Below are 19,160 nucleotides of genomic sequence, written 5' to 3'. Positions count from 1 at the left end.
CTTCCCTGCGGTTGCGGGCTGGGGAAGACTGCGGCCGGGGTGCCGGTGCTGCTCACTTTCCTAGGAAGGGTGATGGAACAGGATGCGGGCAAGATTCCCCAAACGCAGTCTCGGGATCAGGCGAGGTATTGCTGTGCCTCAGAGCCCACTAGGTGCTGAGCACCCTGCAGACAATGCAGAAGGGTACAGGACTGTCATACCTGGCATCCAGCCCATGCCCAGGTGCCTGTGTTCCATATAGGATGGGGATGGAACAATTCCCATCCATTGTTCAGGCAGCCCGAAGCTGCACAGGGCACTCCTTCACCAGAAGGAGCCAGAAGTGTTCAAGGAACAGCTGGATGTGGCACTGAGTGCTTTGCTCTGGCTGACGAGGTGGTGATGGGTCAAAGGCTGGACTCGATGATCTTGGAGATCTTTTCCAACCTAAATGCTCTGTAATTCTATGATCTCTCAGGATTTTTTTTTTCTTTCCCAGGGATTTCTCTGCCTCTGTTGGATTCAGAAAGAGCTTCAGAAAGGTGACAAAACTGCACGGCTGGACAATGCAACTCCCAGTTTGTTGTGGGTAGTGTGGCACTACAAAATGGTGCTACAACAGCTGGGGCGGGAGCTGCCCGTCCCTTGCTCTCCGGGACTCTTGTGCAGAGGGGCTCAGCAATTCCATTATTCGTCTTCTACATCCTCAGGTTACATGAAATTCCTCAGCACAAGGACGTGGAGCTAGTCTAGAGGAGACCATGGAAATGCTCCAAGGGCTGGAGCCCCTCTCCTCTGGAGACAGGCTGGGAGATGGGGGTGTTCAGCCTGGAGAAGGCTCAGAGGAGACCTTAAAGCACCTTCCAGTGCCTAAAGGGGCTCCAGGAGAGGGATTTTGGACAGGGACCTGGAGAAACAGGACAAGGGGGAATGGCTTCAAACTGACAGAAGAAGGGTTAGATGGGATATTGGGAAGAAATATCCGGGGTGCTGAGGCCCTGGCACAGGGTGCCCAGAGAAGCTGTGGCTGCCCCATCCCTGGAAGTGTGCAAGGCCAGGTTGGACCGGGCTTGGAGCAACCTGGGATAGCGGAAGGTGTCCCTGCCCATGGGTGGGACTGGATGAGCTTTAAAGTCCCTTCCCATCTAAATGGGTCTGGAATTCCGTGAAACTGCTGCTGAGTACATGATGGAAAAATCACAGCTGCCCTCTGAGCTCTCCTCCCGGCCCCTTTTGACGAGCCCGGCAGCTCTGCCCGGGGCTGCTACCTTTAATTTCTGCCCTCCAGGGGCAAATTCCCCAAACCCCCACCTGGGAAAGCACCAGCTCTTCTGCCCCGCGGTCCCCATCACCACGGTGGGAGGTCCCGGGGCACCGAGCCGCCTTGTTTCTTATCCCTGGTGAATCTTTGCGGGCTTTTTTTGTCCTCAGCACACCCAGCACGCATCTCCGGAGCTGCACAGCTGCCCGTGCCCGGAGCGGGCTGGGCGCTTCGGCTGCGAAGGTTGGGCCGGGACTGGGTTTTCCCCGCCCCGGGACCGCCCCAGGACCAGCCTTTCCCTCCTCCTCCTCTTCCTCCTCCTGCTCCTGCTCCTGCTCCGCCATGTGGGGCCGGCGGCGGGGCCGGCGCGGCGGGCGCAGCGCGGAGGAGCTGCGGGTGCGGCGGCGGGAGCGAGAGGCAGGTCCGGCCGGGAACACCGGGGACAGCCGGGGGGTTTGCGGGGCTCCCCGTGGGTGGGAGGGACCCCCCAGCTCAGCCCTTCCCGGCGCCATCCCCGCCCCGCCCGGTCGCGCATCGCGGGATGCGCGGGGTGATCGGCGCCGCTGCCCGCTCGGGGAAGCGTTTTACAGCTTCGGATTTTAACCCGTGGGTTTCTGCCATGAATTCCCCGTTTCTTCAACAACCCCCCCGCTGTTTGGGTTTTCCAAGGTCTCGCCTACGTCTCAGCCTGGAGCAAAGGAGGCTCAGGGGGGACCTTGTGGCTCTGCACAACTCCCTGACAGGAGGGGGCAGCCGGGGGGTCGGGCTCTGCTCCCAGGGAACAGGGACAGGAGGAGAGGGAACGGCCTCAGGCTGGGCCAGGGGAGGTTTAGGTTGGATATTAAGGAAAATTTCTTAACCAAAAGGGTGGTCAGGCAGTGGAACAGGCTGCCCAGGGCAGTGGTGGAGTCACCATTCCTGCAGGTGTTTTCCAGAAACAAGTAGATGGGGCACTTGGGGCGTGGCTTAGTGGCCATGGTGGTGTTCGGTTGAAGGCTGGACTTGATCTTGTAGATCTTTTCCAACCTTAATGATTTTATGATCCTGTGTGAAATCCAGCCTCAGGTCCCTCCAGCTGGTCCTCGGGCCTCTGTCCCGTGTTCCTGCCCATTATCCCAGCTGTGGCTTCACACTTTGTGTGGCCGACCCTCAGCCCCAACTCCAAGTGCGGTCCCTGCTCGTGCATCCCTTCCAGGCTTGCACAAGGAGGAATGGGCAGTCCCTCCCTGCATTAAGGGAGGAATCAGGCTCTTGGGTGGGTTGGAGAAGTGTCCTGCCCTGGGCAGGTGGTGACGGGTCCTGATCCGATGGCAGCTCTCAGGAAGGCCCGGCGGCAGGAGCAGCTGGTCAGCAAGCGGCTCCTGCGGGAGGACAGCGCGGCCGACGAGGGTGGACAGGACAGACCAGACGTTGTGCCAGACCCACTCTCAGAGGATGAGGTGAAGAACCTGCCATTCTCCACGGCAATGGGGGCCCCAGGGGTCTTGCCCAGACTCAGCATATGAAGGAGGCTGGGCGGGGGCGGGTTTGGGAATGGTTCTGATTCACTGCCAGACACAGTTAAGATTCCTTGTGCCCATCTTCATGCCCTGAGCTCCTTTGCCTCCAGGATTAATGGGGCGAAATCTTAATGCTGGCAGTGCTGGAAGCTCCACCCACCTTTTAATTCCTTGGGCAGGTCCTGGAGCTGCTCAGGGGTGTGCAGAGGGGCTCAGAGGACAGGAAGCGATCGCTCAGCCAGCTCCGCTGGGCTCTGCAGAATGAGGAGACCCAGCAGAAGTTTGTCAGGTCAGCCCAGGTGTGGTGTGCCTGTTAGCAAGGGCATGTCCTGAGGGGCCCTGTGTCCCTGTGGTTGGGTGGATGAGCTGGTGTGTGGTCCTGGGTGGGAGCTGACAGCAGCCTTTGGATCCCCCAGGCTGGACGGCAGCATCCGGACGCTCACCGGGCTCTTCACCAGCAGCCTGGCTGACCTGCAGCTGGAGGCTGCCCGCTGCCTGCACGAGCTGTCCCACTCCAGTGTCCCCACGGTGGCTGAGGCGTGTCTGCCTGTCACCTCCTACCTGCTCACCTACCTGTCGGGACACAGCCTGGAGTTCACGGTGAGATCCACGTGCACGTTTGCCGGGGCTCTGGTGCCTGGGAATCCTTTGCTGTGGTTGATGTTGACTTCTTCTGGTCAAACGTGGCTCACGTGGGAGTGCTGGTGGGAAGGGGCCCTCTGGAAGCAAAAATCTTCTGGCACCACAACCTTGCCCTTGGAGCAGGACTGTTGCCAGTGCCCAGGTGTTACGGCCTGCCCCTCAAGGTGGGATGACTGAGTTCTTGTTAATCATAGATCCCTTGGGTTGGATTAGAGTGAAACCACACTGCATGACCTGTATTTATGTACATATATATATGGCAGGTTTATTTTAGAATGATTTGGTTGCAATGGAAAGGAGGGATGTAGCCATTTTGGTTGTTATCTGTAGAAATGAAACAGCATACAAGCATAAAGATATCACTTAAGAAAATATATAAGGAAAAGAAAGAAAGGATAAGAGTAGATAGTAGAGTGCCTGTGGCTCCATACTGTGCAATTTGATCTGGGAAAGGAGCACACAGTTGGAGTAGCTCTGGGATGCCCATGTGTTTTTCCAGCTGCTCCATTGGGAAGCAGACAGGCTCAGAGCTAAGGAGCCAGGTGGGCAGTGACCCCCAGGTGCTGATCCCATTTGAATGCAGCACACAGGCAGGCTCCAGGAGAACCAGAGGGGGCTCAGGGAAATGTCATCCTGAAAATTAGAAGCCTGAAAAACCTCCAGAGTGGGAGTGATCAGATCCCAACTTCAGCCAGATAGAAGAAGAAGCTGATAGAGCTGGGAATGGGGTGGCTGGAGACTCCAGCAACATCCATCTGTGTTTCCCCCTCCAAAACCAGCTCCTGCCCCTCTCAGGGCAGGGTGTGGGAGCTGGGGCCTTGCTGGCTGCCCACGGGGTCAGCTGCCTACTGTGCTGTGTTGTTGCAGGAGCTGTGTTTGTACACACTGGGGAACCTCGTAGTAGAAAGTGAGGCTGTGAGGAAGCAACTTCTGCCTCAGGGCATTATTCCGGTGCTGGCATCCTGCATCCAGGTGGGTGAAGCAGCTCAGCCACACTTCTGTTCTGCCATAGAGAGACTTTTCTGGCTGCCAGCCCTGAGTCACCAGCCCTCCTCCCAGCTGTGTCTGCAGGCACAGATCCCTCCCTCTGCAGGGAGCTGTTCCCACAAGCCTGAGGGTCACTTGTGGGCTCCCCTGCACTCCATTTTTGGGGCTCAGATCACCACCTTGTGCTCTTCTCCAGCTGAATCTCCCCCATCCAGTGGCTGCCTGATACAGTCTGGAGCACAGGGAGCCCTGTCCCCCCTGCCTGGCCGGGCTCCAGCACTCTGTGGTTTGCAGGTCCAAATGCTCAAAGCAGCACTATTGCTGTGCTTGGGCCAAGCCCACTGAGTGTGGGGAGGGGGACAGCTCAGCTCTGGTGTGGCCATAGGTTCCTGTGTCCCTCCCGGTCCCCTCTGTGCCCCCTCTTCTCCAGGCACAGCGGGGCGGTGCCACTCAGTGGGTTTGCTTGGCACCCTGGGGCCCTGGCTCTGCCAGGAGGGATCAGCTCTGTTCTCTTTGATTGCAGTCCCCGCACGAGGCGGTGCTGGAAGGTGTGGGCTATGTCCTCTCACAGCTCCTCCAAGCCAAGGAAGCGCCCACAGAGATCATCCCGTGAGTCTGAGCTTCTGAACCCTGCACCAGGATGGGCCCTGGGGCCTGGTGTGGTATTTGTGTGCTGGGGACACAACACCTTCCCCATCCCAGTGACATTAATAGTTCAGGGCAGAATCCTACCAGAACTGTGGAAGTTGTGATGCAGATCAGGGAGTGGGGCTTGGCTCCTTTCCCTCGGCCTTATCCGAGCAGACAGCTCTGGTATTTCAGTAGAGGCCAGCGTGGAGCAGGGTTGGCTCACATGGAATTCTGGCTGTGTTCCTCCTGCGAAGGAAAAGATCAGCTTGACAGCCCCCAGTGCCAAAAATGTGACCGCAGTGAAGGTGTCCTGAGTGCCCCCAGGCCCTGCCATGGACAGGGAGAGCCCAAGGCTGCAGCCCTTGGCTCAGAGTCCCTTCCAGGTGTGTATTTGGACCCTGTGGTCCCCAGTACGGGGTACAACAGCTCCCTGCTCAGTGGCCAGGGTTTGTGTCTCCCTGTTGGTGTCTGTCCTGCCTGTGCTCCAGCCTGTGCCTCCATTAACTCTGCTCTCTGACCCCAGCCTGGTCCTGGACTCAGTTCTCCCCCAGCACATGCTCCGACTGGTTTGCTCTGGCCTCAAGGCTGGGATGGGAGTGGCCGTGGAGTTTGCGTGGTGTCTCCACTACATCATTTGTAGGTAAATGCACTTTTTTCCTCGATTTGAGTTCCCTGGGGGCAGCCAAACAAGAGGCACAAAGGCTCATGGTCCTGCGAGAGGACCTGTATTGCCTCCCCTTGCCCTTTTCCCTTGGGAAAGCAGTTCCCCGGCCATCCTGGGTATCCCTGCTCTCCTATCTGAGCACACGTGCTGTTTGCAGCATCACTGAGCTCCTTTACAGGTTGGTAATGGGTGATAAACCTGAGGAGGCTGTTTCTAGTCCTCTGAAATGCCCCCAAATTGCTTCCCTATGCAGGGAGTTGTCCCCCACACTTCTTAAGGCAGGCTCCCTGAATCCTCACACTTGTGGGGGGGTTGGCCCAGGGCTGTGCCAGCAATCCCTGCCTGCCACTGGAGCCAAGGAATGTGTAGATGAAGGGTCAGGGCTGTCGTTTCCAGACCCACACAGGTAATTCCAGTGAATCTGTTCTTCATGGGCTTTTAAACTTTCTCATAAGCTCAGAAAGAAACCCTGCTACTCCAACATGAAAGAAGCCGCTGTTCCAACATGCAATAAGCCCTGTGGTGGTTCAGGAGAGCACTCTGAATTTCCAGGCCCTATTTGGTGAGGGGCTGTGGCAGTTTCCCCTCTCTAAGCTCCGAGGCCACTGCACTGTCCCTCCCTTTGCAGGCACAAAGACAACATGGTGCTGCTGGCACTGGGGGCCGTGCCTGCCCTCACCTCACTCCTGCTCGACCTGGCTTCTGAAATCCCCCAGGATGCTCCCGAGGGCCTGGAGCTGGTGAGAGGTGGGCAGGGTGCTGGCTGTTCCCAGGATTGCTGTGGGGGCATGGTTCAGCTAAAGGGATTGGTGTGTCCCTGTGTCACAGCTCGTGTGCCCCGTGCTGCGGTGTCTCAGTAACCTGCTGGCACAGACAGACTGCCAGGGACAGGGCCAGGACGGGCGCCTGCTCATCGCCCTCTTCCTCATCCTGCAGTGCTTCCTGCAGCAGCACCCCTTCCTCGCCCAGGAGTGCCTGTGGCTGCTCAACAACCTCACAGGTGAGTGTCCCAGGGGCTGGTGGCACAGCTGGACACTGCTGGGACTCGCCCTGGTTTTATTCACACGTTCCCTCTCTGCCCACCCCAGCGGATGATCCCTTCTTCTGCTCTGCTCTGCTCTCCCTGGACCTGCTCCCAGCCCTGCTGCAGCTCCTGACGTGTTCCCAGATGGCCACTGTGTTGGTAAACCTTGCCTCATGCATTGGGAATGCTGGGGAAGCGCTGGAATTTCAGAACAGGAATCCCACACTGATAGTGCTGGAGTTGGAGGGTGGATGGGGCAGCAGTGACAGCTTGGCAGAAGGTCTCTGCTGTGGCAGTCACCAGCCCCCTCCCCTGAAGCCACTCCAGCTTTATTTACCCTTGGCAGAGCCTTGTCCCAGCATAAGAGTGGTCCCAAGGGAGATGTTAACTTGGGGCCAGCCCCTGGAGAAGGTCTGGGAAGGCTCCTGCCACTCTCCTTTGAAAGACCCCAAAGCTTTAGGGGATTGGGGAGGGGACACTGCCAGGGTGGGTGGCAAGGCTGGGTCTGCCTAGCATGGGGATGAACAGTGCCTTGGGATAGGCATGGAGAAGGCATTCCAAATCCAGTGGTTTGGTGGCCATGGGCAAGCACCTGGCAGGACAAAAAAAAATGTGGAGGGACTTTGGGCAAGGGCACGGAGTGACAAGACAACAGGGAATGACTTCACACTGACAGAGGGCAGGGTTAGATGGGATATTGGGAAGAAATTCCTCCCTTGAGAGTGATGAGGCTCTGCCACAGGTCACCCAGAGAAGCTGTGGCTGCTCCATCCCTGGAAGTGTCCAAGGCCAGGTTGGACAGGGCTTGGAGCAAGCTGGGATAGTGGAAGGTGTCTCAGTAACCTGCTGGCACAGACAGACTGCCAGGGACAGGGCCAGGACGGGTGCCTGCTCATCGCCCTCTTCCTCATCCTTCAGTCCTTCTGCAGCAGCACCCCTTCCTCGTGGGGGTGGAACTGGATGGGCTTTAAGGTCCCTTCTAACCCAAACCATTCCACAATTCCATGACATGGGGAATTGTTGGGAGCCCTCCCAAGCCTGTCAGGAATCTGCCCATGCAGCATTCGCTGTTTGCTCCCTGTCCCTCACACAGGCCCTGACAGTGCTGTGCAACATCGCCGAGAAGGGACGGTTCCAGTGCCAGCGGCTGCTGTGCCAGCCCCTCCTGCCCCGGCTCCTGCCCCTCCTCGCACTGCCCGACCCCGAGGCCATGGGGCAGTGCCTGGAGCTGCTGCACCTCCTCTTCCTGCACTGCCCGGAGGTGAGAGCCGGGAGAGCTCCGGGAACAGGATTGTAAAGGGGATGGGGAATGATTATTGTGGGGGTTATTGTTATTGTGAAGGGGGAATGATGATTGTAATTTAAATAACAGTGCCCTCAATGGCTGCCACACTACCCCCCACCCCTCAGCACCCAGACCCCTGCCCAAAGGGACACTGTGATGCAGAGGGTGAACACCCTTCTTGTTTCTCCAGTGAGTTCCTTTTTCTATTGGCAAGGACTGGTGTTAGGGCAGGTTGTTTCTACCCCGAGTTTTCTTTTGATCCTGCTGGGGTTGCCTCACTTGCTGCAGATCACAGGAAGGAATTCTTCCCTGTGAGGGTGGTGAGGCCCTGGCACAGGGTGCCCAGAGGACCTGTGGCTGCCTCATCCCTGGTTGTTCAAGGCCAGGCAGGACGGGGCTTGGAGCAACCTGGTCTGGTGGAAGGTGTCCCTGCCCATAGCAGGGGGTGGGGATGAGATGGGCTTTAAAGTCCTTCCCAGCCAACCACTGGCATGGTGGGATTTACCTGGATTGGAAATGTAGTGTCTGGGAGGGCTCTGGGGAATTCCTTCAGCCCCTTTCCTTGGGATGTAGTGGCTTGGGCAGAGATGATCAGTTGTAGCACCCAGCCAACTCTCACCCTCCCTCTGGCACAGGCTGCTGCTGATTTCACCAGGCACGGCGGCCACCAGGCCCTGGAGCAGCACCAGAGCACCCCAGAGCTGCAGGAGCGGGCACAGGCACTGCTGGACATGGTCAGGCAGCCCCCAGGAGCCCCCAGTGCCTGCCAGGCAACACTGCCTGCCTTCTCCTAGGCCTCACCCCCTCCCCACCCTCCCCTGAACTCCCAGGGGAATAAACTCTCTGTCCAACCTGTGCCTGGCTTCCCAAGGGCTGCTCAGGACTCTGATGTGCCAGTGCTGGCTCACAGGGGTGCTGGTCCTTGTCACTGCCTCGTAGCCACCAGCGTGGTGCCCCCCAGAGCCTGGGGCAGGGGCAGAGCTGAGCTGCAGCCACACTCCTGTGCCAGGGAGGGGTGAATGGCTGCATCAGCCATTCCTTGGGCTCTCAGCCACCACCAAGCTCCAGGTAAGCACATTGTGTTTATGAATTGATAAATTAAAGATACATGTTTGGCATTAAAGATGATCAGTCACGTCTCCAGCACGTGTGTATTTCCTGTCTGTCCTCACGCGTGGCTTTTCACAACGCTCTCCAGGGCCTTGCCCACTTCATCCACAGTTAGGTTGTTCAGTGGGATGCTCTTCTCCTTCCCAAACTCTGTGGGAAAACAGAGAGGGTGACAGCGGGCAGGTGTGTGGGTCCTTCCCTGATGCAAGGGCACTGGTGTCACAGCCCAGGCTCCCATCACCACCCCTTCACACTCACCACTTCCCAGTGTCCCTCCACGTGCCCAAGTTATCATTTCCACCTTCTTATTTTCCTCCTTTCCCTTGGAAAGAACTCAAAGCAGCTCAACACTTTTCCCAGTCTCCTTTTGTTAGCTCTGGCTGTGCAGCAGCTGGGCAGAGATACATCCAAGAGCAACCCTGTGGCTTTCAGCCTGGTCCCAGCAAGGTGCTCCCCTCAGGAAAGCAGCCTGGAAACTCTGTTCCTACAGCTGCCCCAGCCTGGGCTGACCCGGGGCTCCCTGCGAGTCACACCCAGACACACCCGAGACTCCCCTGGTCCCTGTGCTCACACGGGGAAACTTGTGCTTAAAGAGTCATTGCATCTCTTCAAAAGTTTCTAAATTAATTTTTTCCAGCCCAGATGACTTTTGAGGAAGATAAAGCCTTTCCAGAGGGGCTTTGCCGTTCCCTTCTTGGTGTTTCACTGAGAACGCAGGAAAAACAACCACATTTTGGTGTAGTGAATGGGGTGGGGGTGGGAGATCACAGCCCGAGGCTGGAAAGCCCCTGCTGAGCACTGGGCCCTCACTTCCCTGAAGTGAACCCGCACTCTGCCCCGAAGGCAGCTGCTCCCTCCCCATCGACATCCCTCGTGCAACCCTTGAGCAGCCACTGCTGCAGCCCACAGCTGAAATTCCTCCCTGGGAGGGTGGGCAGGCCCTGGCACAGGCTGCCCAGGGAAGCTGTGGCTGCCCCAGCCCTGGCAGTGCCCAAGGCCAGGCTGGACGGGGCTGGGAGCAATCGGGTCTAGTGGGAGATGTCCATGCCCATGGCAGGGGGTGGCACTGGATGAGCTTTAAGATCCCGTCTAACCCAAACCAGTCTGTGATTCTCCCCACCCCCGTTTTCCCATGCCTATCCTTTCCCCGCCCACCCTCTCCCTCTGATCCTTGCCATAAATATTGATGGTCCCTAAGGTCCCTTCAAACCCAAAGCATTCCATAATAATTCCATGGTGTTTCCGGCGGGCACCCCCTACTTACCGTACCGAGCCCAGAGCTTGGGCTGGACACCGGAGCACTCGCGGATCAGGATGGGGAAGTTGGGATTTGCCTTCTTCAGGGTCACATAGTGCTGCTCGATGAATTCCCTGCGGAGGGAAGGAGGACCGGCGGGTCCCCGTGGGTCACCCCAGGGGTGTCTCGCTCCCCTCGAGGAGCCCACCCGGCCCCGTCCCGGCCCATCCCCGCGCTGACCTGACGCCGCGGCTGCCGGGGGAGCGCTGGCACAGGTGGATGCGGAGCTCCCTCAGCCCGCGGCCCAGCCCGCCCCCGATGTTCTTCACAGCGGCCGCCGCCATCTTCCCTGCGCGGACAACACCGCGGGGGCGGGACAGCGGCGCCTCCGCCAATGGGAGCGGCCGCCGCGATGGCACCTGCCAATGGGAGCGCCCGCCGCGATGGCACCCGCCAATGGGAGCGCCAGCCGCGATCACACCCGCCAATGGGAGCGCCCTCCGTAATCGCACCCGCCAATGGGAGCGCCCTCCGTAATCGCACCCGCCAATGGGAGCGGCCGCCGCGGGGTGCACTGGGAGGGCAGCGCAGAGCGGAAGGGCCGCGCAGCGGAGCTGGGAGCGCAGCGATGCCGGACCGCGACAGTGAGTTCGGGGACAGGGGACACCGCACACGGGACGCCGGGGCGCGGGGCACCCCCGGGCACCCCCGGGGCCGGGGCACTTGGCCCGCGCGAGGGTTGTCGTGTCGCTCAGGGCGGGGCGGCTGCGGCCCGGGGGGGGGGGGGGGGGCGGTGTAGGCCCAACCTGCGCTGGGGGAGCGGGGGACCCCCGGGGACCCCTGGCCCGGTGCGAGGGACAACTCTGCGGGCGGACGGGGTGCGGCCGCAGCCCGCGGAGCCGGGGGAGGGGACCTCGCGGGCTGGGGACCCGCGGCAGCCCAGGGGTGAGGAGCTGCGCGGGGGTGCGGGGGGGCTGACCCTCAGCGCGGGGATTGATGCTGGGTGCGCCCCGGGATGGAGCTGTGGGGTGTTTCGGGCCGTGGAGGGGATGCGGGGGCTGTCCCGAGGTGTGGGGGACGGGACACCCTCGGGGAGGCCCTGGGAGGGCACAGAGCCGCGGGGCTTGGGGGGCGGCGGGTCTCGCAGTGGCACCGGGACCCCCGTGTCCTTTGCACCCTGGCGAGGCCGGCCCGGGTGGCAGCGGGCTGGGATCCACCTCGGAGCTCCCTTCTTGGTTTCTGAGCGGGGCCTGGCTGGGAGTGGAATGAGGCCATGCAGGCAGTGTCTGAGATCTCTCTCTCTCCTGTCCCCCAGATGAGCCGTTCTCCAACCCCCTGGCCCCCGATGGCCACGATGTGGACGACTCACACTCGTTCCACCAGTGAGTACAGCACTGGGGCGGGACTGGACCAGTACAGTGGGACCCCGGGCTGATTCCCGTTGAGAAGCTGGACGTCACTGGTGCACTGCAGCCTTTGGGCTCCATCCACAGGCACCTGGTGCCCATCTCGGTCACACAGGACCTGCTGTTCTCCAAAGCTGTCTGGCACCAAAGCTCTTTGGAAACGACCATTTCTGTTCCCTTCCTCCCTTGCAGATCCAAGCTGACCAATGAAGACTTCAGGAAGCTTCTCATGACCCCGCGGGCTGCACCAACATCTGCACCACCCTCCAAATCTCGCCACCATGAGTGAGTAGGGCACTGTTTCACAGGTCTATGGGACAATCCCTTTCCCTTTGGGTCTCAGTGCCCAGCTAACCCTCTCCCCTGCACTCTGCAGGGGAGTATCTACAGGGGCTTTTGCCAATGAGTGTGAGAAGTGGAGAAGCAGGTGGGTCAGAGCTGCTGTGGATAACAGAGCGAGGCTTCATGGCTGTTAAGGCATTTTGTGCAGGAGACAGATTTGGTTCAGTGAAAATCAATCTTTTCCCTTCCTCTCCCTGCTGACAGTGTGGAATTAGGGGGAAATTAGGCTGAGAGACTGTTCTGTTCCATTTCTGAGTACCTCAGTGCTCTGCTGTGTCTGAGGGATTGTTCTCTCCACCTGCCACCCGTGTGGCTCTGCAGACTGTACATGTGTTTTCTCACCCTTTTCCAGGATGCCCCGGGAGTACAATGAGGATGAAGATCCAGCTGCTCGCAGGAGGAAGAAGAAAAGGTAAGTGGGGAAAGAGATGCAGCAGAAGTTGTCATTACACATCATGTCCTGCCCGTGGAAGCAATTCTGATCTCTTGAGCTCCCAAAGAGGGCCTGGAGTGGATTATTTTGGAGCTTTGGAGCTCAGCCTGAGGAACTGTCACTGCTTGTGGCAGGGCAGCTGTAGGGTGGGGCTGAAGCTTCACCTCCAGAAGGAGCAGGAGAGGCCCTGTGGATGTCTGGCAGAGCAGGGCAGTGGTGGGACATTTGCTGATCACTGTGTCCTTTGGCGCAGGGCTGCACAGCAGGGCTGGACCCCTTCCCTTTGGAAGGGAGGATGGAGCTCCTCCTTAGCTGGCCTCAGTACAGCAGTTCCCATGGTGCTCTAATGTGTTTTGGGGAAGGGGTTTGGAGCAGAACAGGTGTATGTGAGGCCTCAAGGGCTGTTACCTGACCTCATAAACATGAATGGGTCAGTCTTAACCCTGAGTTGTTTTCCACCCCAGCTACTACGCAAAGCTGCGGCAGCAGGAGATCGAGCGTGAGAGGGAACTGGCTGAGAAGTACCGGGATCGAGCCAAGGAGAGGAGAGATGGAGTGAACAAGGACTACGAGGAGACAGAGCTGATCAGCACCACTGCCAACTATAGGGCTGTGGGGCCCACAGCTGAGGCGTACGTGAGCTGTGCTGGGGCCTTGGCTCGCCGGGCTGATCTGGGGGAGCTGGCCCTTAACTGGCTCTGTTCTCATTGCACAGGGATAAATCTGCTGCGGAGAAGAGGAGACAGTTGATCCAGGAGTCCAAGTTCTTGGGTGGTGACATGGAGCACACTCACTTGGTGAAGGGTCTGGACTTTGCGCTGTTGCAGAAGGTGAGTGCAGATACCACCATGCTGCTCTTCTGCCTTGTCCTCTCCCACAGACACACAGGGTGGGTGTAACCACTTGGTCTTGGCAGCGTGGATTTCCCTGCCTGGGAAGGGTTGCTTCAGGGTTGGGGAGCTGGTGGAAGTGGGCTCAGAGATGCGCAGCGATGGTATGGGTTGGGCTGTAACGTGGGGATTTACTCTGCATCCAGGTACGGGCTGAGATTGCCAGCAAGGAGAAGGAAGAGGAGGAAATGATGGAGAAGCCCCAGAAAGAAACTAAGTGAGTGACTGAACGTTTTGCATTCCTGAGTGCAGCTGCTTCCCAGAGAGAAGGATGCAGAGGAGGCATTTGCTTGGCTCTAATACTTCTGGTTTCTGTTTCTGTTTAGGAAAGATGAAGATCCTGAGAACAAAATTGAATTTAAGACCCGGCTGGGTAAGACTGTGTGGATGTGGCTGTTTCCTACCTTGTCTGTGTTGTGAACGTGGGAGAAATCCTGGAGGGTGAATGGAGGAATGAAAACCATTAGAGGGGGAGAGTCCTGAATTTGAGGCCTGGAGGAAGTGTGTCCTTAGGAGGCGATTCTCGTGTTGCTGCTAAACTAAACATGCTTCACTTTGGGCTTGTCCTCTGCTTTCCCACACTTTGCCTTCTGTCCAGGCCGCAACATTTACCGCATCCTGTTCAAGAACAAGACCTATGAGCGGAACGAGCTGTTCCTGCCGGGCAGGATGGCCTATGTGGTCGATCTGGATGATGAGTATGCCGACACCGATATCCCCACCACGCTGATCCGCAGCAAGGCTGACTGCCCCACCATGGAGGTACCCAGCTGGCCTCCAGCCTGCTTCACCTCACTGCTCTGAATCGGCCAGAGCAGGTTTTTCTAGGAGGGGTTCCCTGTCAAGGGAGCAGGATGCTTCCTTGTGGATTTCCCTTTTAGGCACAGACCACGCTGACCACCAATGACATTGTCATCAGCAAGCTCACGCAGATCCTCTCCTATCTCAGGCAAGGCACCCGCAACAAGAAGCTCAAGAAGAAAGACAAAGGTAGGAGATGAAAGGAAGCAAGTAATAGGAGTTTAGTGCTTGGAGTGTATCCCAAGGGAATGGGATGTGTTTTGGTTTGTGGCATTCCCCTGTGCCATGAGGCAGTGGACTTGGAGAACAGTGATTTCCTGAGCACTGTGTCCTGAAGGCAGGAGCACGTGGGACAGGCTGCTGGGAAATTAGAGCTGTGGGTACTTCATGGTGCTCTGCTCTTCCTGGTGAAGGCCCAGTTCCTTGGAGAAATGTCCCCTCTTGGGGAGGGACACAATGGCTTCCTGGAGGGGCTGAGTATGATGTGACATCCTTCAGGCTTGCCACTCCTGCAGCTTGGAACCTGGACTGGGGAGCAGCACAGGGGGCAGAGTGGGTGACGTGTGTCTCACTGCTGTTGTGTCCTTGCAGGGAAGCTGGATGAGAAGAAGCCTCCTGAAGCTGATATGAAGTAAGTGCCTCCCTGCCCTCAGGCTATGAGGTCACAGCTCTATCCCTTAGGGAATGTCTTCTTGGCCCACCACATTTAGAGAGGGTTGAATTTGGAGTTGCTGGACCTGCAGTTTGTAGGACAAGGCTGGAGGCAAGCTCTGGTTTGGATTTCAGGCTTGAGGCAGGTGAGGGCTCACTGTTGCCCTGGACCACAAGACTCAGGTCCTGGAGCAGAAGGGAGCAGAAGTGCAGTGATACCTCTGACAGATGTGGAAGCCACTTCCATATCTGGTGTCCTTAGCTCTCGGTGCTGGTCTTGTGTGCTTCAGGTCACAGGGAGGTGGTTATGGCCTCTCCTCCTGCAGGGCACATAACTCGAGGCTCTTTTCCACTTGTAGCATCTTTGAAGACATCGGGGATTATGTGCCCTCCACTGCCAAGATGCCACGGGACAAGGAACGGGAGAGGTACCGGGAGAGAGAGCGTGACCGGGACCGGGAGCGTGACCGGGACCGAGAACGTGACAGGGACCGGGAGCGCGAGAGGGACAGGGAGCGTGACCGGGAGCGGGAGGAGGAGAAAAAGAGGCACAGCTACTTTGAGAAGCCCAAAGCTGATGATGAGGTGGGTCTCTGCTTGTGAAGGACTGTCCCACCTGATCTCTGCCCTTTGTGGGGTTTGGGGCTGTGGGTATCTCTGGTTGTGCCCCTACGAGTGTCAGGTCTTGCTGAGCTCTGCCTGTCCCCAGGGCTTGCTGGGTGTCTGGGTGCTTGTCCTCTCCCTCAGCAAGTGAGGCAGCACTGGCACCAGCCTGTAGGGTTTGTGGTTCAGCTCTGTGTGATCAACACCGTGTCTCTCCTTTTTTCTTTGCAGCCCACAGACATCGACAAAGGTGAGTCAAGTGGCGTGGACACTTGAGAGGGATAGGGATAGGACAAGGAGGAATGGTTTTAAACTAAAAGAGGAGAGATTTAGATTAGATATTAAGAAGAAATTCTTTCCTGTGAGGGTGGTGAGGCCCTGGCACAGGCTGTCCAGAGAAGCTGTGGCTGCCCCATCCCTGGAAGTGTTTAAGGCCAGGTTGGACAGGGCTTGGAGCAGCCTGGGATAGTGGGAGGTTGGAATGATAAGGGTTTCAAGATCCCTTCCAACACAAACCGTTGTAAGATTCCAGGTCTCCTGGGATCAGCCCACCTCATCAGTGCCAAACTGTCTTGCTCCCCCTCTTGTACCTCACCTGCAGCTTGTCCTGCCTGTTACTGTGTCCCAAAGGGACTCTGCCCAGCCCCAGTGTTCTGCAGTGAGCTGTTCTTCCCCCAAAATATAACCTGCTGCTTTCTCTACCCCAGGACCCGGCTCAGCCAAGGAGCTCATCAAGTCCATCAATGAGAAGTTTGCTGGAGCTACTGGCTGGGAGGGAACAGAGGCATATCCTTTACTGTCTGTGCCAGCCTGGCTGGCTGTGGGGCTGGGCTGCCCTTGCAGGCACAAGCACATCTGAAGGGCTGTCCTGCCTCACCTGGTAGCCGGGAAATGCTGCCCAAGCCTTGCTTCTACACCAGACAAAAGCTCTGCACCCCCTGATTTGGTTGTGTTGGGGCAGGAGAGCGTTTTCCAGCTGGCTGTGCCCAGCCTGTAGCTGTAGGGATCAGCTCATGTGGTGCTTTCCTTAACTGCTGCCACTTTGAAGAAGCCAGAAGACAAGAAGCAGCTGGGAGACTTCTTTGGCATGTCCAACAGCTATGCTGAGTGCTACCCTGCCACGTAAGGAACAGCAGGAAGCTGTGGGGTGGGAGCAGGGTGTGCCAAGGGGCTGCTGTCCTCTGGCAGCAAGAGCCTGAACATCAGCCCCACTACTTGCAGGGGGAGTAGGCCTGGCCTTGTCTGTGGGAACAGCTGACCAGTAAAATGATCCCAAGCCCTTGATTCAGGCTTTTCTTAGCTGCTCTCTGCTGTAAGTGGCTGCCTGCAGCCTGCTGTCCCTCAGAGCTAGGGGGAGGCTGAGGTGGCTAGGAGTCTGCTGGATTCCCTGTTAAATCCATGTGGTTGTGGAGCTCTGGCCTCCCTCAGTGGAGGAGGAACAGCTTTCAGCCTGCAGAGTCATCCTGGGAGCATTTCCAGCCTTTGATGCCCTGTGGTATAGGTCACCTGCAGGGCTTGCAGCTGGGGGCACTTCCCTCTGGTCCAGGAACTGAGTGTGTTTGGTCCGAGGCCATGAGACATGACTTCCACCAGCTCTGAGGTCCTGAGCCATGTCTCATGGACCTACTCTGAACCCTTTCCTTGCTTTTTTTTCTCCCCAGAATGGATGATATGGCTGTGGACAGTGATGAGGAGGTGGACTACAGCAAAATGGATCAGGTGTGTTGTGAGCAGCCAGTAAAGTAGGGGTTAATGCTGGCTGAGAGGATCCCATGGGAAAGAAGCAGCACTGGAGCTGGGTTCTGAGTGAGCTTTGGGGTTTGCTGATCAGCTCCCTGTTGTGTCAGGGAGAAAACTTGTCACTGGCACTTGACCCAGAGGTGCTGGCAGGCATGCTACTCTGTTCTGACTCCCTTTTCCATGAAATCTCCTGTCTGGAGCTACTTGGGGAAGGGATTTGGGGCTGGTGGGAGATGGAGCCTCGTGGCTGGGTGTGCAGGGCTGTGTGAGAAGCCCTCCCAGCAGCAACTGAGGAGCTGCTCTGAGTCGTTCTGTCGCTGCAGGGTAATAAGAAGGGGCCTCTGGGCCGCTGGGACTTCGACACGCAGGAGGAGTACAGCGAGTACATGAACAACAAGGAGGCTCTGCCCAAGTGAGTGCAGCCCTCAGGAAGGGCTAAGCGAGGGTTCTGGGTGGGATGGCCCTGCTGGCCAAACTTGGGTGCTGGGGCAGCTTAAAGCAAGCTGGGGGCTCCCTTATGAGGACCTGAGGAGGAGCTGTGGGTCCTGGGCCTGGTGCTTTGTTTTTGCTCTTAGTGTTGCTCTTAGTGTTGCTCTTGAGGACTCCAGCCTCCTGAGCTGCCTTCAGGGGCTCAGGCCAACTCTGGAGCATGTGCTCATGGCTGGGGAGATGTGTCCCTTCCTCTGGCAGGCTGTGGCTCCCCTGTGAGTGCTGAGCCATGTCTTGCTCCTTCTCCAGGGCGGCCTTCCAGTACGGCATCAAGATGTCTGAGGGACGCAAAACGCGCCGCTTCAAGGAGACAAACGACAAGGCGGAGCTGGACCGGCAGTGGAAGAAGATCAGCGCGGTGAGGGCCCGAGCTGGGCTGGGGCTGCTGAGCCAGGAGCTGCCAGCGTGGCCCAGGACAGCTCCCACCCAGTCCTGCCCTCGCTGTCCCAGTCATGGCTCTTCAGTCCAGCCATGTGCTGCCAGTGTGTGTGGGCAGGAGGGCTGGCTCTTTACCAGCTGGATTTGCTCCTTGCAAGAGCATCGGCCAAGTATTTGGGGCTTCAGTATTGCAGAGGAATCTGGAGCTGCATTTGGAGCTGTTGTTCTGGGAGCAGCCCCAGTCAGGGGCTTTTTGCTCTGGGCTGTGCAGCAGCTGAACATGCCCCAAACCATTAGTTTGGAGCCATCCAAAGGGGATGGGAGGGGACAGGACATGTTTAGTGGCTTTGTTTGCCAACTGGCAGAGCTGGGGGTTGTCTGGCAGAGTGAGCAGTATGGGATGGGCTGGGGAAGGTGAGAACCAACGGTCTGTGGTGGCCAGAAAGGAGCAAAGAGGGAACAGGCCAAGCTTCTCCAGCTGTAGCTCCCTCAGCTCACTCGGGCCTGGCTGCAGCTCTCCCCGGGTGTATCTGGCACCCTCCAGCCCCTCTGGGTAACAGGAGTTTGTGCTTTCTCTGCAGATCATCGAGAAGCGGAAGAAGTTGGAGGCTGATGGGTTAGTACAGTTGTCTCTGCTTGTGGCTCAGCAGCAGGGGCCCTGTTGGAACTCCCATACCTTCTGTGGTGTGGAAATGGGGATGTCAGTGCTGAGCCCTGGATGGGAGGGTGGTTGACCTGCCTGCCCTGCATTCTCACCACTCTCCTGCCCCTCTCTCTCTTCCAGGGTTGAGGTGAAACGTCCCAAGTACTGATGCCTCCTGTGTTTCTTCCTCCCTCTCCTGGAAGCCTGGCCTGCTGGGAGCTGCCCTCCTGGAGCGTGCTGGTGTGCTCTCCTTGCCCCACACACCGTCCACTTTCTGCTCAGGGCTGGGGAGCTCTTTCCTCCCTCTGCTCTTTTCTGCAGAGCCTGTGCTGTGTAAATGTTGTAGCTGTAATAAAATCACATCAAATTTGTGTGTGAGCATGTTTGTGTGGGCAGAGAGGCGGTGCCTGTGCACATTCTGGCCTCCTTTGGAGAAGCAGGGATGCTAGGACTCTTGCTACTTACC

General features: G+C 58.0%; 3 protein-coding genes across 5 annotated transcripts; 2 read left to right on the top strand and 1 right to left on the bottom strand.

The window, feature by feature from the left end:
- Positions 1–1,547: 1,547 nt before the first annotated feature.
- On the top strand, positions 1,548–9,114 carry TMCO6 (transmembrane and coiled-coil domains 6). 3 transcript variants are annotated; one of them, XM_069028950.1, is made up of 12 exons: positions 1,548–1,661; positions 2,555–2,679; positions 2,919–3,028; positions 3,156–3,339; positions 4,249–4,353; positions 4,892–4,977; positions 5,522–5,638; positions 6,291–6,402; positions 6,599–6,662; positions 6,751–6,845; positions 7,780–7,947; positions 8,607–9,114. In XM_069028950.1, exons 1-12 carry the CDS (start codon positions 1,583–1,585, stop codon positions 8,763–8,765), a joined length of 1,404 nt encoding a protein of 467 aa, XP_068885051.1. In that variant the 5' UTR covers positions 1,548–1,582; the 3' UTR covers positions 8,766–9,114. The 3 variants fall into 3 exon arrangements, with proteins under 3 accessions (XP_068885051.1, XP_068885050.1, XP_068885052.1); XM_069028949.1 differs by having other exon boundaries at positions 6,491–6,662; XM_069028951.1 differs by lacking the exons at positions 1,548–1,661; positions 2,919–3,028 and having other exon boundaries at positions 2,596–2,679; positions 6,491–6,662.
- Positions 9,035–10,694, bottom strand: NDUFA2 (NADH:ubiquinone oxidoreductase subunit A2). Its single transcript, XM_069028952.1, has 3 exons — positions 10,559–10,694; positions 10,346–10,452; positions 9,035–9,231 (listed from the first exon to the last, which is right to left on the bottom strand). The coding sequence occupies exons 1-3, from the start codon at positions 10,660–10,662 to the stop codon at positions 9,140–9,142; spliced, it is 303 nt and encodes a 100-aa protein (XP_068885053.1). The 5' UTR covers positions 10,663–10,694; the 3' UTR covers positions 9,035–9,139.
- Positions 10,695–10,883: 189 nt separating this feature from the next.
- Positions 10,884–19,065, top strand: IK (IK cytokine). Its single transcript, XM_069028979.1, has 20 exons — positions 10,884–10,962; positions 11,634–11,700; positions 11,917–12,009; positions 12,419–12,478; positions 12,964–13,131; positions 13,215–13,329; positions 13,536–13,606; positions 13,716–13,762; positions 13,988–14,151; positions 14,271–14,379; positions 14,782–14,821; positions 15,201–15,426; positions 15,676–15,694; positions 16,152–16,230; positions 16,486–16,566; positions 17,106–17,163; positions 17,508–17,596; positions 17,923–18,031; positions 18,633–18,667; positions 18,836–19,065. The coding sequence occupies exons 1-20, from the start codon at positions 10,947–10,949 to the stop codon at positions 18,861–18,863; spliced, it is 1,674 nt and encodes a 557-aa protein (XP_068885080.1). The 5' UTR covers positions 10,884–10,946; the 3' UTR covers positions 18,864–19,065.
- The last annotated feature ends 95 nt before the right edge of the window (positions 19,066–19,160 follow it).

The sequence above is a fragment of the Aphelocoma coerulescens genome, chromosome 13, assembly GCF_041296385.1.
Source record: "Aphelocoma coerulescens isolate FSJ_1873_10779 chromosome 13, UR_Acoe_1.0, whole genome shotgun sequence".
Classification (NCBI taxonomy): domain Eukaryota; kingdom Metazoa; phylum Chordata; class Aves; order Passeriformes; family Corvidae; genus Aphelocoma; species Aphelocoma coerulescens.
This window is presented reverse-complemented; position numbering and strand designations above follow the sequence as displayed.

What these genes read in the sequence shown, in the direction of transcription:
- IK (XM_069028979.1), top strand. An exon ending in ACTTTGCGCTGTTGCAGAAG is followed by an intron (nt 13,330 to 13,535) that starts GTGAGTGCAGAT and finishes CTCTGCATCCAG; the next exon opens with GTACGGGCTGAGATTGCCAG. An exon ending in CTGACTGCCCCACCATGGAG is followed by an intron (nt 14,152 to 14,270) that starts GTACCCAGCTGG and finishes TTTCCCTTTTAG; the next exon opens with GCACAGACCACGCTGACCAC.
- TMCO6 (XM_069028949.1), top strand. Translation starts at nt 1,583, where the DNA reads ATGTGGGGCCGGCGGCGGGGCCGGCGCGGCGGGCGCAGCGCGGAGGAG. An exon ending in CTCCCGAGGGCCTGGAGCTG is followed by an intron (nt 6,403 to 6,490) that starts GTGAGAGGTGGG and finishes CCTGTGTCACAG; the next exon opens with CTCGTGTGCCCCGTGCTGCG. An exon ending in CCCAGATGGCCACTGTGTTG is followed by an intron (nt 6,846 to 7,779) that starts GTAAACCTTGCC and finishes TCCCTCACACAG; the next exon opens with GCCCTGACAGTGCTGTGCAA.
- NDUFA2 (XM_069028952.1), bottom strand. Translation starts at nt 10,662, where the DNA reads ATGGCGGCGGCCGCTGTGAAGAACATCGGGGGCGGGCTGGGCCGCGGG. An exon ending in CCCGGCAGCCGCGGCGTCAG is followed by an intron (nt 10,453 to 10,558) that starts GTCAGCGCGGGG and finishes TTCCCTCCGCAG; the next exon opens with GGAATTCATCGAGCAGCACT. An exon ending in CAAGCTCTGGGCTCGGTACG is followed by an intron (nt 9,232 to 10,345) that starts GTAAGTAGGGGG and finishes GTTTTCCCACAG; the next exon opens with AGTTTGGGAAGGAGAAGAGC.